Source organism: Cuculus canorus, chromosome 20 (assembly GCF_017976375.1).
Source record: "Cuculus canorus isolate bCucCan1 chromosome 20, bCucCan1.pri, whole genome shotgun sequence".
In the NCBI taxonomy this organism is placed as follows: Eukaryota; Metazoa; Chordata; class Aves; order Cuculiformes; family Cuculidae; genus Cuculus; species Cuculus canorus.
Window position 1 is genome coordinate 6,457,442 of NC_071420.1, and position 15,058 is coordinate 6,472,499.

A 15,058-nucleotide genomic window follows, 5' to 3' on the forward strand; every position below is an offset into this window, starting at 1 on the left:
ATCATAAATATTACCAGATATAACGCTGTAATTTAATACCTACCAAATGTATTTAAAAATATTACTCAATTTAAAACTTTGGATTTTAACCAGATGTGTTTCCAGAAAATGATTCAGGTCAGATGCTTTTTTTTCTTTCCCTTTTTCTGTGTGCGCGTGTTCAAAGCGGAGCATTACTGTGTGATTTATTGTACGATGACTGTATGCCCCGAACCTAAAACAGCACCATGATACTTCATCCTTGAGGCTTACACACCTGCAGTCCAAGCTAACAAGAGAAAACATCTACATGGCACGGCAGGAGCCTTTGAAATGTCTCTCTGCAGTTGCCTGGACACAGAACAGACTGGTAGAACAGGGAGGCAGCCGAGAAAGGGTGAAGACAGGAACTCCAGCCTCTTTCATCTAGAAAGGGGGGACCATGGAGAGATTAGAGGAAAGGATTTTGATTAGATCACTGGAATGTGAAATGATGCTTCCCAGGATTAAAATCCTATTTTAGAGCTACCAAACCGGTTACGTCGTTAGTCAGAATTGGGAGGCTCGCGCGGCTCCATCCCCGCAGATGGCTGTCGCTCTGCAGCACCCGACGGCCCCTCGCTGGAGCAGGGGGACCCCTGCCCGGGCGCCCCACGCCTCCTGCCACCAGCCCCATCTCCCAGCCCTTGGAGCCTGGCACTCCTGGAGGAAAAGGGTTGTCCTCCAGCGGCATCCCCGTGTCCAGCCCCGTGACAGGCGCGGTGCGGAGGTTGGGGTTTCGGTCTTCTTGAGTGCCCAATCTACCTCACCAGGTGGAGGAATGACATTTTCATATCCGAACGCCATTAGTTTTATTCCCAGTACAGCCAACTAACAATTTGAAGGTCTATAGTTGTCGGGCTGATCATTAAGTGGAGCCCATTAACATAAAACTCGCCATCGCAATTAGTATCTTTGTAAGTAGCAGGATCAGCAAAAAGTGGAAATGGAGGCCGAGATGATGGTGCTGCTCCGAACGAGGATGGGGCGTATTGGGAAATAATCCATGGCAATTGCTCTGCCACTGCCTCAACTTGTGGAAAGACAGACAGAGCCATTTTCAGGTCACCAACCCCCTGACTCCAGCGAGCACTGAATTCACTCGGTGATCAAACACAATTTGAAGAAATATCCACCATCGCTCTCTCCCCCAGAGGAGGATGGGTTTTCCTTTTACAGATGAGGTGCAGAACTGTGAGAGGAGCTGGATTTGGGCGAGCACCGGGCAGTTTATGGAGGGGACAGGCACAGAGATTGGCTTTGCCCCCTTCCCAGGAGGAGGTGAGGGATGCTTTCCTGGCGGGCAAGAGATTCGGGCTATTTGTGTGCCCTGGTTGGTTTTGATCAGAGCCCGGTACAATGTTCTGTGCTTTTCAGGAAGGGAACAAGGAAAATGTTCATATTTACAGCAACATGATTGTTTAGAAAGAAATAAGTTATTCCATCCCTTTAATTTCGGTTTCTATGGATATCCCCAGTGGAGCTGGGGTGGGATTTTCCACCCTGCCCACAGCAGGCAGGGGCACCGGCCCGGGGGAGCGGAACAAACCCCATCGCACCGCCCTGGACACGGGCACTCGGGGCGCCCTGCACGCAGCTCCTTGTTGGTTCCCCCCAAACTCTCTCTACTCTTCTCTTCTCGTTTCACTCCCGGAGGACTTATCTCCCAGACCGCATTCCCGCACCCGGCGCAGCACAGACCGCGTGTCCCCCTCCTCTCCCGCATCCCCGCTCCGCACGGACCCCCTCCCCGCCCCCCCTCACGGTGCCACCCCCGCATGGTCCCGCAGGTCCCCCCCCCGCTCCCGCACTGCCCGCAGGTCCCCCTGCTCCTGCCCCACGGTAACCGCCCCCCCGCATCCCGCACACCCCCCCCCGCACTGCCTCCCTCGGCGCCCCCGTCCTGCCCTGCCCACTGCCCCGCACCGGCCCTGCGGTGCTCTCCCGCCCTCCCACTGTCTCCGCACTGTCGTGTCCCCCCTCCCGCCCCCGCACTGTCCCCCCCCGCACTGCCTTCCTGCCCCCCCGCATGCGGCCCCCCCCACCCCCGCACTGCCCCCCCCCATTGTGGCCTGCCCCCCGGCCCCACATGCGGACCCCCCGCCCCCTCGGTGCCCTCCCCCGCACTCTCTCCCCCCCCGCACTGCCCTCCCGCACTGCCCCCCCTACCCTGTTCTGCCCCGCCCCCCCCCCGCACTGCCCCCCCGCCCCGCCCCCGGGCTCCATTCCGCGTTCCCGCGGCTCCGCGCCGGGCTTTGCGAGCCGCCCCCGGCCCCGCCCCCCCGCGCCGCCCCCCCCCGCTCCCCCCGGCCCGAACTCCAGCCCCTCGCTCCGATCGGCGCTCACTCCGTCTCAATATGTCTCAAGATGGCGGCCAATGTGGGATCGATGTTTCAATATTGGAAGCGCTTTGATTTACAGCAGCTGCAGGTCAGGCTCGCCCCCCCCTCCCCGTCCGGGCCGCGCCGCGGGGCCCCCCCCGCGCCCCCCTCCCCGCTCCCCCCTCCCTCTTTGGCCCCCCCCCGCCCCGCAGCCCCCGCGCCGCCCGCCCCGCCGCCCCCCCCGCCGATCGCCGGCCCCATCGGAAATTGATCCCCTTTGTTCAATTCATCGATCAGCCCAAGATGGCGCCGCGGCCGCCCGCCCCGTCCCGGGCTGGTGTGTGTGTGTGTGTCCCCGCGGTGCCGCCCCCCCGCGCCCCTGCCCCGCGCCCGGCAAACTTTACCGAGTGCCGGCACTTGGTGCGGGGCGCGGCGGGGCGGGGGGCGCTGTGGGGCCGCGGTGGGGCTGCGGGGGGGATCTGCTCTGCTGCTGCCGAGCTCGGGGCACGGAGAGCCTGGGGGGGGGGGGGTGCGGGGTGTCTGCTCTGTTGCCGCCGAACCGTGAGAACGGGAACCCTGGGGGGGGGGGGGGGGCCCCACCGGTGCCGCCGAGGTTAGGGTAACGGGGAGCTGCGGGGGAGACGTGGGGTGCCGGCAGTCGGGGGGAGGGGGGCTCCGTTCTGCTGCCACCGAGCTTTGGGGAGCGAGGGAGGGAGGGCTCTGCTGTGCTGCCACCGCACCGTGAGAACGGGGACCCGGGGAGGGGGTGGGGGGTGTCCGTTCTGCTGCCACCGTACCGGGACACGGGGAGAGGGCCGGGTTTGTGCTGCTGCCACCGAGCTTGGGGTAACGGGGAGCTGGGGGGGGTCTGCTTTGCTGCCAACGCGCTTTGGGGGAACGGGGAGCTGGGGGGCAGCCGTGGGGCGCCGGCAGTCCGCCGGGGGGGGCTCCTTTCTGCTGCCACCGCGCTATGAGAAAGGGGACCGGGGGGGGTTGTCTGTTCTGCTGCCACCGCACCGTGAGAATGGGGACCCGGGGGGGTCCGTTCTGCTGCCACTGCGCTATGAGAACGGGGAGCTGGGGATGGAGGGGTGTCTGTTCTGCTGCCACCGAGCTTGGGGCACGGAGAGCTGTGGGGGGGTGTCTACTCTGCTGCCGCCGCACCGCGAGGAACAGGCAGGCGGGGAGGGTCTGTCCGCTGCCACCGCGCTTGGGGTAACGGGGAGACGGGGGGGGTGTCCCGCGGGGTGGCGGCAGTCGGGCGGGGGGGGCTCTGCTGTGCTGCCACCGCACCGTGAGAATGGGGACCCGGAGGGCTCCGTTCTGCTGCCACTGTGCTTGGGGTAGCGGGGAGCTGGGGGGGTCCCGTGGGGCTCCGCTCCGCTGCCGCCGCGCTGCAGGGAACCAGGAGCTGCTGATGGGGAGTGAAGGATGGAACCGGGCGGTCCCATGGGGCGCCGGCAATGGGGGGCGGGGGGGCTGCGTTCTGCTGCCAAAGCACCGGGGGAAATGAGGAGCCGGTAGCGGGACAGTGCGGGATGGAGCCGGGGGGGGGACTCCGTTCATTCGCCCCGCGAGCGCCGGGCACCGCACTGGCAGGGATGAGGGATGGGGCCGGGGGGAGCGCCGCGGGGCGCTGAGGATGGGGCCGGGGGTCCCGCGGGTACCGGTGCGGGCAGGGGACGCCGGGGGGGCGCCTTACATAATTGCCGGTCTGTGCAGCCTGTCGTGCTGCCCTGGATCTGACATGAGCCGGAGAGTGATGCGGTGCCGCGCCGGCTCGCAGCAACCCGGAGCCCCCGGGGATGGAGGGTCGGTGCTGCTCCCGGGGCTCCACGCTGTTCCCGGGGCTCAGCACCCGCTCCGCCCGGGCTCCCCAGCCGCTGCCTCGCTTATGCACCGTCCCGAGCCCCTGCGGCCCCGGGCAGAGCGTGTGCTGAGTCCGGGGAACGGCATTGAGCCCAGGAGCAGGACTGAACGGTGCTGAGTCCCAGGAGTGGGATTTAACTCCGGGAACAGTGTGGAGCCCCAGGAGCAGGTGCTGAGCCCCAGGAACAGCTTTGATCCCAGGAGTGGGTGCTGAGCCCCAGGAGTGAGGCTGAACCCCAGCAACAGAGCGGAGCCCTTGGAACAGGGCTAAACCCGGCAGTGGTGCTGAGCGGTTGCTGAGCCCCAGGAGTGGGACCAAACCCAAGGAGCAGCCTGGAGCCCCAGGAGCAGGTGCAGAGCCCCGGAGCGGGACTGAACCCCAGGAACAGTTGCGGGGCCCCAGGAGTTGGGGCTGAGCCCTGGGAGCGAGGCTGAACCCTGGGGACAGTGCTGGGCCCTGGGAGCAGCATCAGACCCCCGGAACGGGGTCAAACCCTGGGAACGGTTGTGGAGACTTGAGAGCAGGGTCAAACTTTGGGAGCAGATGCTGAGTCCCAGGAGTGGGGCCAAAGCCCAGGAGCCCCACTGATCCCCAGGAGCGGGTGCAGAGCCTCAGAAGCGATGCTGAGGCCCCGGAGTGGTGCTGAGCCCCAGAAGTGCAGTGCTGGGCCCCCCCCTCCAGCTTCAGGTGCTGTAGGAGAGGGGGTAACATCATCCCGGTTTGGGGTTTTCTCTACCCGTTTTGTGTTTTATTGCTTTAAAGGCTCTGGATTCAGGTAGTCTTGGCTGAACTTTGCTAACTTGAAAGGGTTCTTAATAGCGACCCAGAATACCTACAGGAATACGGAAAATGAGCTCCAGATGTAGAATTGTATAAAATAAAATGGATTAAATTAAGATGTAGTTAAACAAGGGCTGACATCTTTAATTGTGGACTTGTGCTTGTGCCTCTGTGTATGTGGGGTTGGACTCTCTTAGCATGGGAAAACAAATGCTCCCGACGTCACTGCCGTGGCGTTACTTTTAGCGTTAAATATTTCCTGTAAAAATAAAACCTTCAGAAAGGCTTATTGATTAAAACATATTACGTTAAAGTATCTATCATGTAAATTAAATTCTAAAATGTAATGAACGCGGCCAAATGACATTTTGATAGATTGTTCTATTCTGTTTTTAGTAAAAAAATAGCTCACTTTTATCATAATTTAATTTCTGTGCACACTGTAAAACCTGTTGTGGAGTATTGCTGTACAAGCCTTAATCTGGTTTTTGCAGACTGAGTGTGACAGTCTGACTGGAACAGCTTGTAGGTTCTGCTTTGAAGCACTCCGGTAACGCTAGCTTGAAGTTGTTTGAACAATATTCATTACCTGCTTTTGAAGGCTAGTGATTATTTATACGTGTTGCGGGTTGTGGCTGTTCACCTGCTGGCAGGTTCACCAGGCAATCTGCATGCAGTGCAAAGTTTATTAACTCCGCGCACGATCTGTCCGTGGAGAGTCCCGGAGTGACCGGGGAGGTAGAGTGCCCTCATCCCTATGCAGAGTAGTTAATTTGTTTCAAATTAGCTTTTTATTTTGTTTGTTACCCACCCATCTGCCTGAAGAGGTAGGGTAATATTTACTCCCACTTGCAGATGAAGCAATAAGCTATAAAAACTATCCTCGCTGAGTGAAGTTGAGTCTCACAGAGCTGTCCGTGCCTCCCCCATCGTTCATTTGTACCAACCTATTCTGCGTGTAGAATTGGAGAAAATAAAAATTGCTTTCATCTGTGCTTTAGTTGCCCCGTTCCAGGACGAAAACCTGAAGGATTTATGCTTAACACAGTTCTGCTGTGCCCTGTAAACCCCAGCTCTTGCAGCTCTGCGTGCGGATGGCTTTGAACCTGTCGTTGCTGTTGTGCGTAAGAAAGTTGTGAGGAGCTGAGGCTGCTGGTCCCGCAGAGCTGCTCCCAACTTCCTCTTCTGCGTTCTGCTTGAAGAAGTCATTTAACTATTGATGAGCTTCGACCTGCCTTGTAATAGTAAGCAGCAGGTTTCTCCAGATTCTATCAATATTAATTAAAAACAGCCAGGAACACTTTAGGGTCTGACTCCCTTAATTATTTATTGCCTTTCGCTAAATAACCTCTTGTTTATAGGAGGAGAGATTTCAGGAGTTGGAGGCAGGATTAAATAATTCAGAACTTGGATTAAAGAACAAAAAGATCTGTTCACAAATGGAATATGAGATGTAAAAGTGGCAGTTTCCTACAGGTATCAAAGGTGGCTCCGCACTGGAGACTGCACCCGAAAGGCGTGTGGCTGAACACGTCACCCTTCTCTCTCTAGAGGTTACATTTCCTAGCGAAACACTGGCATTGGCATGGCATTTCCAGTTGATTTTGCCCCGTGGCCGAAGATGGACCCTTGCGTGATAACTGATGGCAAGGGAGTTGCAGTGCATGGGGAAAACGGATCCCTACAAACGGTGAATGCTGTGGCTATAAACGTGAGTTGAATGCTGTGGCTGTAAACGCGAGTTAAATGCTGGAGAAATGCTGTTGTCCTCGAGTTAAAACTGCATCTCCTGTTTGGAAGCAGAGCTGAGCTAGGCTGACATACAGCAGCGTGAGGGTTACTTGCTGCTGTGTGTGGTCCTGTTTCAGGTTTGTAGTTTTTGGTGTCACCATAAACTTGACTGTCCACTGGGGAACAGGCAGGCGAGGACTGTGCTCCCGTGGTCTGGTGTGCTGTCTGCTTGGGGATTTCTCTTTGCATTTCTGAGTGTGCGTGTGTGTATCTGTCAGAGGAGACGGGGGGTCCTGCCACATCTTTTTGCTCAGCAGCGTTGCACGAGTAAGTCTTGCTTGGCTCTCAGATCTGAGTTGAATTTGCAAGACGGATGGAAGAAGTTAATACCGTTTGAAGACTAAACGAGCTGTGTGTTGAGTATGTTGGCAATAAGCGCCGGTCTCTGTTGCTGTCAAGCGAGGGATTGAAAATGCGAAGCCAAATCTTGCTTGTGTGTTTCTGTTTTTTTTTAAATCTCATCCTGGTATTGCATCAGGTATGATGAAAGTAAGGATGGGCTGTTAGTTCTATGCATGCTGTGACAAATTGTTTAATGTAAACTGCTGATCTTGTAACATTATAAAATTTGTAACGAAATCTGGAAAAACCAAGTAGTAACCAGTAGTTTTACATACTGAAGGATTTCTATTAGTTAATTAGAAACAGGTGGAGTTCTTGGCATCTTTGAGTTAGATCTGATTGTACCCGAGCACAGACTGATTTGCCTCAAGTCAAGGAGTTAGTGTGCTTCATCAGAAGTGGAATTAGTGATCGCATCCGAGTGTTTAATTTTATCAGTGGAGATCACTGTAGAACTTGCAGCTTCTATCCTAAAAGTGCTTTAATATTTATAACTGTAGTTAAATGCATATCAAGAGAAGAGTCTCTAGCTACTGTAAATATGTTTCTGCTCCTCCCTGCCTGATCGGAGATGAGTGGTGAAAGCGCTTGGTGGTTCTTCAGGAAGATGCGATACAGGGCCCTGAGAGGGATGTAAAAGGCGGGTAGTGCTGCCAGCATGCTCTGATAGCTGTCAGTGCTTCCCTGGGGCAGGGAGGCTTTCCTTTTTTGTGGTGGTCAGCGTGGTGTCCTGGGACATCTAGTGCACGTGACACGTTAGAAGAAAGGCCCTTGGTATGCTTCTGGCTCAAGAATGTAGCTTTCATAGGATTCCTCGAGTCCTGTTCCTTGTAAAGAAACTTCTGAAAGCTTTTCTAGCCCTCTTTCCTGTTCCTCAAGTGGAATAATGCCCGTCTGAAACACGGCAGAATCAGTGCATGTTTCTGTCGCTCTGCTTTTATGCCAAGTCTGTGTTTGGTTGGAATAAGGTATTGAGAAGTGCAGCAGTGAGGATCTGGAACATGGTAACAGTTGGGATGTTTCTGAAAGAAGATTGCACTACTTGATGTGTATAACAATATCAAATAAATAATGGGTGAAACATTTGCTATAGAGGAAATTACACACAGGCTAAAATTCCAATGAACAATTATTCTTTATTTCCAAGCTGATTTGTAATGCGAAGAGTGGATGCAGAAAAATGCATAACCCAAAGTTTCAGTTTGATCACACAGAGGCTGAAAATAAAGGCAGTTATTTATTGGCTTGAGAATGGGTACGTATATGAATGCTCAGTGTTTTTTAAGACACCAGGTAGGCAGCGCTTATTGACTTGTGGTCCTTTTTGTGTAAGTAGGGTAGCAAGTTCCCATCTTGTATATTCAGGTTTTTCTTACACGTTCTTCACGTTTTATTCTTTGCTTATCTTTGTGCTTCGTTGATTCCCGTATACTTTATGGGCAGGGTGTTGAAAATACCGTGTTTTCTGGGTTAAGAGTGCAGTGACAGTGTTCAAGTGTTGTGTGGAGGGAGAAAGCTGAAATGGAGTGGTGAGCAGAAGCGAAGGAGTCTGGGGCGAAAGGATTTGTACAGCGTGCTCACACGTGGAGTGGTAGGTGTGGTGTTAGATTTACCACGGAAGAATGAGAGAAGCTTAAACCTGACGATCAGATATTTAATGCCCTTAAATTGGTAAAGATAAGAGAAATCTTGCTTTTTTTGTGACATGCGTGTTCTCAGCTTGGTTTTGTTTTCTCTGGTTTGACAAGGCAAAGAAGCTGATGATTCCCGCTCTTACTGTTAGCTAGAATGAATACAATAAATGACATTGCTGGGGTTGCGCAGAACATTGAAATCCAGAGATAACCGAGCGTTAACAGTGTGTTTGTAAGGAAAAACGTGCAGATACTGGGTGTGGGTGGCTGGGTTTTACAGTGGTCTTCCCTCTTGGGCAGTACTTGCATTTCTGGGAAAGCAGTAGGCAGGAAGGAATTTGTGCTGGGTTCACTGCAGTTCCGTGATGGAGCTCGTGCCTGGTCTCTGGCAGGACACAGCGGTTCTTGCTGTGTTGTCACTTGGTCCCTTCTGTGGCTTAGCAGGGTGAAGGATTTAGCACAAACGCATTTCTTGGTGTGACGGTGCTGGCGCCAGGCGATGGCTGATGGCTCTGTGCGGGTGTGGTAGCGTGGACACACCTTTGAAGCTGGAGCCTTTCGGACGATGTTGTCTTCCTTTTGGCCTCGCTAGCGGTCTGTGTGCCTCCGTGCCTTGCAGTACTGTGATGCCTCTGTCAGGGCTGGAGCTGTGCCGTGGTTTCACGGGGTGCAGGGAGGGGATGCGCTCGTCTGCCTCGTGGTTGAGTTCATGAACCCACCAGGGGCTGCTCTGGGAACACAGAGGTCGCTGACGCCTGCTGTTTCTTTGGAAAGCTCAGAAGCAGATGCACGGGAATATTTAAGCTGTTGTATTTAGATGCTTTAAATTCCCCAGTATCCCTGTGTTCTGTCTGTGAGCTTTATAAGTCATGTAAGGGTGTAGGCCATGGCTGCGTGTGGGGCGTTTGCAGAGGAGTTTGTCCATCAGTGCTGAGCTGAGCAGGTCCTGTGGTTCCTGGCTTCGCTGTCTGCCAATGTGCTGAGCAGTGAGCTTGGACACGGCAGCATCTGGCTTCTGTGAGGGATGTGAAAGTTTAGGCCAAGTGATTGGTAAATGGCTGGACTGGTTTTGCAGCGGAGGCAGAGCCCTCATTTCTCTGAATCTTGTGTTTGGCCAATGGTGGGGTGAGCCCTGGCTGCACGGGAGAGCGCCGGTGAGACCATGCTCTGCTCCTGTTCCTGCTGATGTTCTGGAGCATCTCTTGAGCTCTGGAAATTCTGTCCTGCTGCGTTACCACATTGCTGTGGGGTTGCTCTTATGGCGGATGTGTGTCCAGGGGGGCCTGAATCGCTTCCGATGGTTACGTTGGAGAGGTCTTTCATTGCTGAGCAGTGCTGGCTGCAGCCCTTGGCTCACGTGTGACACACTGAGGGCAGAAACCCTGCAGGGAAGGAAAAAGAAAAACAAGCGGCATGGAGGAAATGACGCTGCTTGACGATGGGATGGGATGTAGGGAAGTGGTGAAGAAAGGAAGGAGTTAAGGAGTGAGCTTGAGCCTAGGATTTGGAAATGAAACTGAATGCAGCACAGTTCGGAGAGAAGAGAGCTTATTTTAGAGTTACTGTAAATACTGAGCGGTGCAGCCAGGGAGCATGGAGGGTCTCCCAGCAAACACCAGGCTGTGGCGTCGCAATCAAATCCAGCTCATCTGCACTTGCTGATGGTATGAAAGGATAGCCTGGGGTTTACCACCCACTGTTCATATGGAAACAGCCTGGGAAGATGGTGCAGGAGATACCGAGGTGATGGTATGACTTCAGCATACGCCGACGGATTTTTAATGTTCCCCTGTGACAAACAGGGCTTGTGTTCCTGGTAGACTTAAATGGCTTTTAACCATTTAGATGGTATTTTAAAGGTATTATGACTAGTAGAAACATTATTACTGTTCTTACTTAAAAAAGAAAAAAAAGGAGGGGGAATGCAACTCGATAGATTTTGTCTTTTTTTTTTTTAAATGAAGAGTCAAACTACATATATCTTAGGTGCAAAAAAGTAATTGTCTTACATGGAAATGCCCTTGCTTATTCCTACAGAAACTAAACTGCAAGGCTAGAAGTTAGAATGCGTAGAAGTGTGACGGGTAAAGTCTTACTCCTGCTGTCTCTGGTGCCTCTGTTTCGTATTGGAGGTTACTTGGTGTTGCTGATCCATTATTGTAAGGAATGTGGAAGATTTCTCTAACCAGAGCGGTAAGCTTCAGCTGGTGTGCATCAGCCCATCCAAACCCTGTGGATGCTTTGAGCAGCAGCACTTAGGGGACTTGTGCCAGCGTACAAAGCCTTTAATTGGTTTGGATTCAGTGTGAGTGATGGTTTCGAGGTAGTGGCGACTCAGAAATGGGTTGGGAGTTTCAGTCCTGCTGTTTGCAGCGGGTGCGTGCATGTTTTCAGCTCTGCTGTGGGCTGCTCTGACCACGGAGCACATCCCGCAACCTCTGCTGGTTTGCTTCCCCATCTGGAAAACATTGATAATGGTTCTGACTCGTCTTTGAGAGTGATCTGAGGTGCAAGATTGTGAGTTAGCACTCAGTGTTGCTTTTTGCAACGGAAGATAAATAAAGCTTGGTTGTTACATTTTCTGCACCTTTGTTCACTTTCTTTTTATGTGGATTAGACAGAGGATGCTCTGCTGTTGATATGCGGATACTCCTCAGGCTGGCTGCTGGAAGTAATGTCTGTAGAAATAAATGTGAAAAAAGAACTGGATAGTTGAGTGTCCTAAAAGGATATTGTTGATGATTGGTACTGAGTCACTGGGAGGAAATGTTTCCTGCAAATGGTATAAAGTTATAATTTAGAGTTATCTGTGCATACACACACACTTACTGTAAAACAAACCTCCGTGTGCTCTGGATTGCTGCTTGAAGGCAAGATATGCAACATATCAAGTTTCCCTTCAGGTTTCTCCGTACGTTAAAGAGTGCTTAAAGTGTCCAGTATAGGCACCCAGCAATAGGAATGTTGAGTTTAATATTCAACAGCTTGTGGTTGCACCACGTAAAACTGCCGTCCCCAGCTAGCTGCGGCCATGGCTTTGAAACGGTTCCCTGTTTCCGAAGGCAGTTGCCTCTGCCCGCTCCGGGGAAGGAGGATTTCCAGTTGCTGGCAACGCTTTTGTCCAAACCATGCTCCGGTGGCGGTAGGTGCTGTAGTGGCAGCGAGAGAGAGTGATGGTTGGAGCAGTGTCTGTGTGAGGCGTGAGCTCCTCTCTGAAGGCTGACATTCCTCGTTCACCAAAGACATGTAATGCGTAGCTTGAAACTTTCCTACGGCAACTTTTATCTTTTATCCAAACCGTTCAGGTTTGTGGTCTGTGTATCGATAGCCTTCTGCTAAGACCGCCAGCAGGGTTAGAGGTTATGATTTAGATGTCTACTTGTGCCATCAGAAGTATCGATCGCCTGCTCATTCCACATGCGTTTGCTTCCTGAATAGCTATGAGGCTGGAGAGGTGCTGAGCTCCACTCCCTGCTGCCGGTTGGTCTCGCACTCAGCTCAGTGAACTTCGCAGAGGTGAATAAGCTTTATCCCTGTTTAGCACAACACAAAGGCCCTGACCCAGTAAGCGTGATCGCATGTGCTTGGTTTTAACACATGCATGGTCGTAGCCTTCTGCTTGGGTGGGAAGGAGCTGCCTGGTCTGACCTGGCCCATGGTCACGCTGGGAACAGAGATGGGTCTCTCGTCACTAGTCCAGTAGCTTCTCAGTTTCTTCCTTTATCTCATGTTTCTGATCAACTTAATTCTTTTTCTTGTTGTTTCATTGGTGTGAAATAAAACAGCTGTCAGAATAGCTCTGTAAAATTTATATCTGTGTTTTGTCTGTAATTAATTTTAATTTTATTTTTATTGGGTATTTACATGTTTTATTGCATGTGCATGTCACAGTCAGTTTGTATCGTGTTATCACTTAGAGATGTTTGCTTCATTTACCGGCATAAATCAAATGTACCCACTGTTGATGATCTGAAATAGGGTGATGTTAATGTTATCAGCGAACTTCGTATCTGTTCTTCTGTTGCAACTTGTGTGTGTTTGTGTGTCAATATCGATAGTGCTCAGCTTGGGTTTGGTAGGTCTAGTATGAGCATGGTTGGTTTTCTAATAGTAATTGTGGTGATGGGATAATATTAAACATTTAAAAACAAGGAGCCAGGAGTCTTGCAATTGATTTTCTGTGGAGAGCCCTGTGTGCAGAGTTGCTTACACAACTGTAACCTCATTCTCTTTCATGTGACTGCAAGAAGTGTTTCATGTGTCTGAAAAACATGAAAGAAAGAAGTTGTGAACACATTGGTTCCTCCTCCCTTCCCTTCCTCCAGCTTTGTCCTGTCTTTCAGGAGCTCCTTTTCTTTCCTGCATGGGTTTCCACACAATTTTCTTCAAGCACACAGCCTTGCTATCAAAACTCTTCGGTGTTGGAAGAGGGCAGCTTGCTGATGCTGTGTCTTCAGCTCCTTTCTCCACTGCTGCTCACAACACCCTGCCTGTTTTCCCAAGCAAACTTACTTTGTGCTCCTAATTAGTGCTTGAACTCAGAATATCTTTTTGAAGAAAGCTTTTCTAGCGTGAGTCTTGATCCTCCAAGGCTGTGGGTGTTGTCTGTGTGGCTGATGGTTCGTGGCTGCTGTAGGGCTAAGATTGTGTCCCTGGTTTAGATCAGTATTTGAATCCAATGAAATTGTTTTACAAAGCCATGCTCTCAGTTTTAGGTAAAAAAACATGGTTTGTTGTTGCCGTGCTCAGGAGGAGGAGCTTGGTTCAGGCTCTTTATCTGTGTGCAGGCAGAGCTTTGGTCAGTCCCACGATGAGAAAGTTGTATTGTACAGCTGTTTTCTTCAGTGCAACTTCTGGTACTCGATTCTGCCTTAGAGTCGCTTGCTGTGCTCCATGGCACCAACTCGTGAAACTAGAGCTGTGTGAGCTTTTTTCTTGGGGTGGTATGTTAAATACAGCAGGAACGATTAAAATGGCACACACACTGTGCTGTGATCAGCTTGTTTCAGATAATAAATTAAAATCCGTTAGCATCTGAGATGTCCTGGCATTTCCTGAGAACAGTCAGCTCTTTAATGTGCCAAGCTAAGTAAAACTTGATTAATGTCACTATCTGGGATTTTCTGTCCTGTAAATACGACTTGAAGTCTAAAATTGGAACTGTGAAAACCTACTTTAAATAGGATTAGAAGAGGAACTTAGTAGTTCAGATTGTTTTCAGGATCTTGGAAAGTGGTCACTGCGCCCCAGAGCTGTGGTCCCTGCCGTCCTTCTGAAAATTAACCTTACGGCAAGGGCGGAAACATGAGCCTGGGCCTGCAGCGTGTGCTGTGCGGCCGTTCAGTGCCACCTTCCCAGCGCTGCACTAGGCATGCTCTGTGCTTGGCTGCTCCCTGCTGTGCCAGAGGTTCATCCGTCTGCAGTCTCACAGGCTGCAACTTCGGATCCCCTTTAGGATCGTTGGGGCAAAAGGTGATGGAGGGCTGGCATTCAGTGTTAGAGGTGTTCCAGAGCACATTTGAGTGCTTTTGATAGCAGGACTTGCTGGGTATATGCATTATTTTTCATTTACAAGTGGACTTTGGTCTTGAACAGAGATTGAGTGGAAGCTGGTAAGTCAGCAGGCGTGCCTGGTTTGAAAAAGCACACCTACTCCCATTGTTTTGGGGCATTCATTGCTCTTTATCTTGTTCGCTTCCAGATATGTCATGAGAAAATGCAGTCATATATCATAGTGGTTTTTATGCCCTATTTATTTGCTACAATAATTTTACCAACAAATTGTGAAGTTAATTTCAGTGCTAAGAAATCTTCACTTTATATCTAGTGTTTTTTTTAAGAAATGCGATGGTGGCAGCAGCCTCTTTGTACGGTCCTTAATTGTCAGCTCTTCATTATAAATTTACTTTCTAAATGCTGACTTAAGGCCTGACATTTTGTTTGTATAACTGTCAGTTACTCGAGTGCGGAGGACTAATAAAAGCCTCTCAGATCTTCCCGTTGAATTAGGCCATCCGCTACCACCCTGGTGAGAGAGTTAAGTTAGAGCATCTGCCTTAGGATCTCTCGGTACCAACCCTCTTTTTGCTAGAACCGTGCTTAGGGTGACTTCTGACACGCGTCCTCACTGTGGCAGCAGTTGGTTTTCTGGTAAAAGGTCACTGTGAGGTTTTAATTGGATTTTTCAGCTGCAAGGAATATAAAAATATAAGTTTATTAATAGAGTGGCTTTGATCTTGAAGGATTCCAAAACGTTTGCAGCATTGCACGGGCAGGAGTGGTTTGGTTTTACTGCTTGTTCA

The 15,058-nt window shown here is 51.5% G+C and overlaps 1 protein-coding gene across 7 annotated transcripts in view; it reads left to right on the plus strand.

The window, feature by feature from the left end:
* The first annotated feature begins 2,318 nt into the window (after positions 1-2,318).
* Positions 2,319-15,058, plus strand: part of CUX1 (cut like homeobox 1) — a 253,548-nt gene continuing 240,808 nt past the window's right edge. For all 7 annotated transcript variants that reach the window (XM_054085416.1, XM_054085410.1, XM_054085411.1 and 4 more), the window contains exon 1: positions 2,319-2,448. In XM_054085416.1, coding sequence (XP_053941391.1) covers positions 2,386-2,448 — 63 coding nt within the window. In that variant the 5' untranslated portion in view covers positions 2,319-2,385. The remainder of the gene's footprint in view (positions 2,449-15,058) is intronic.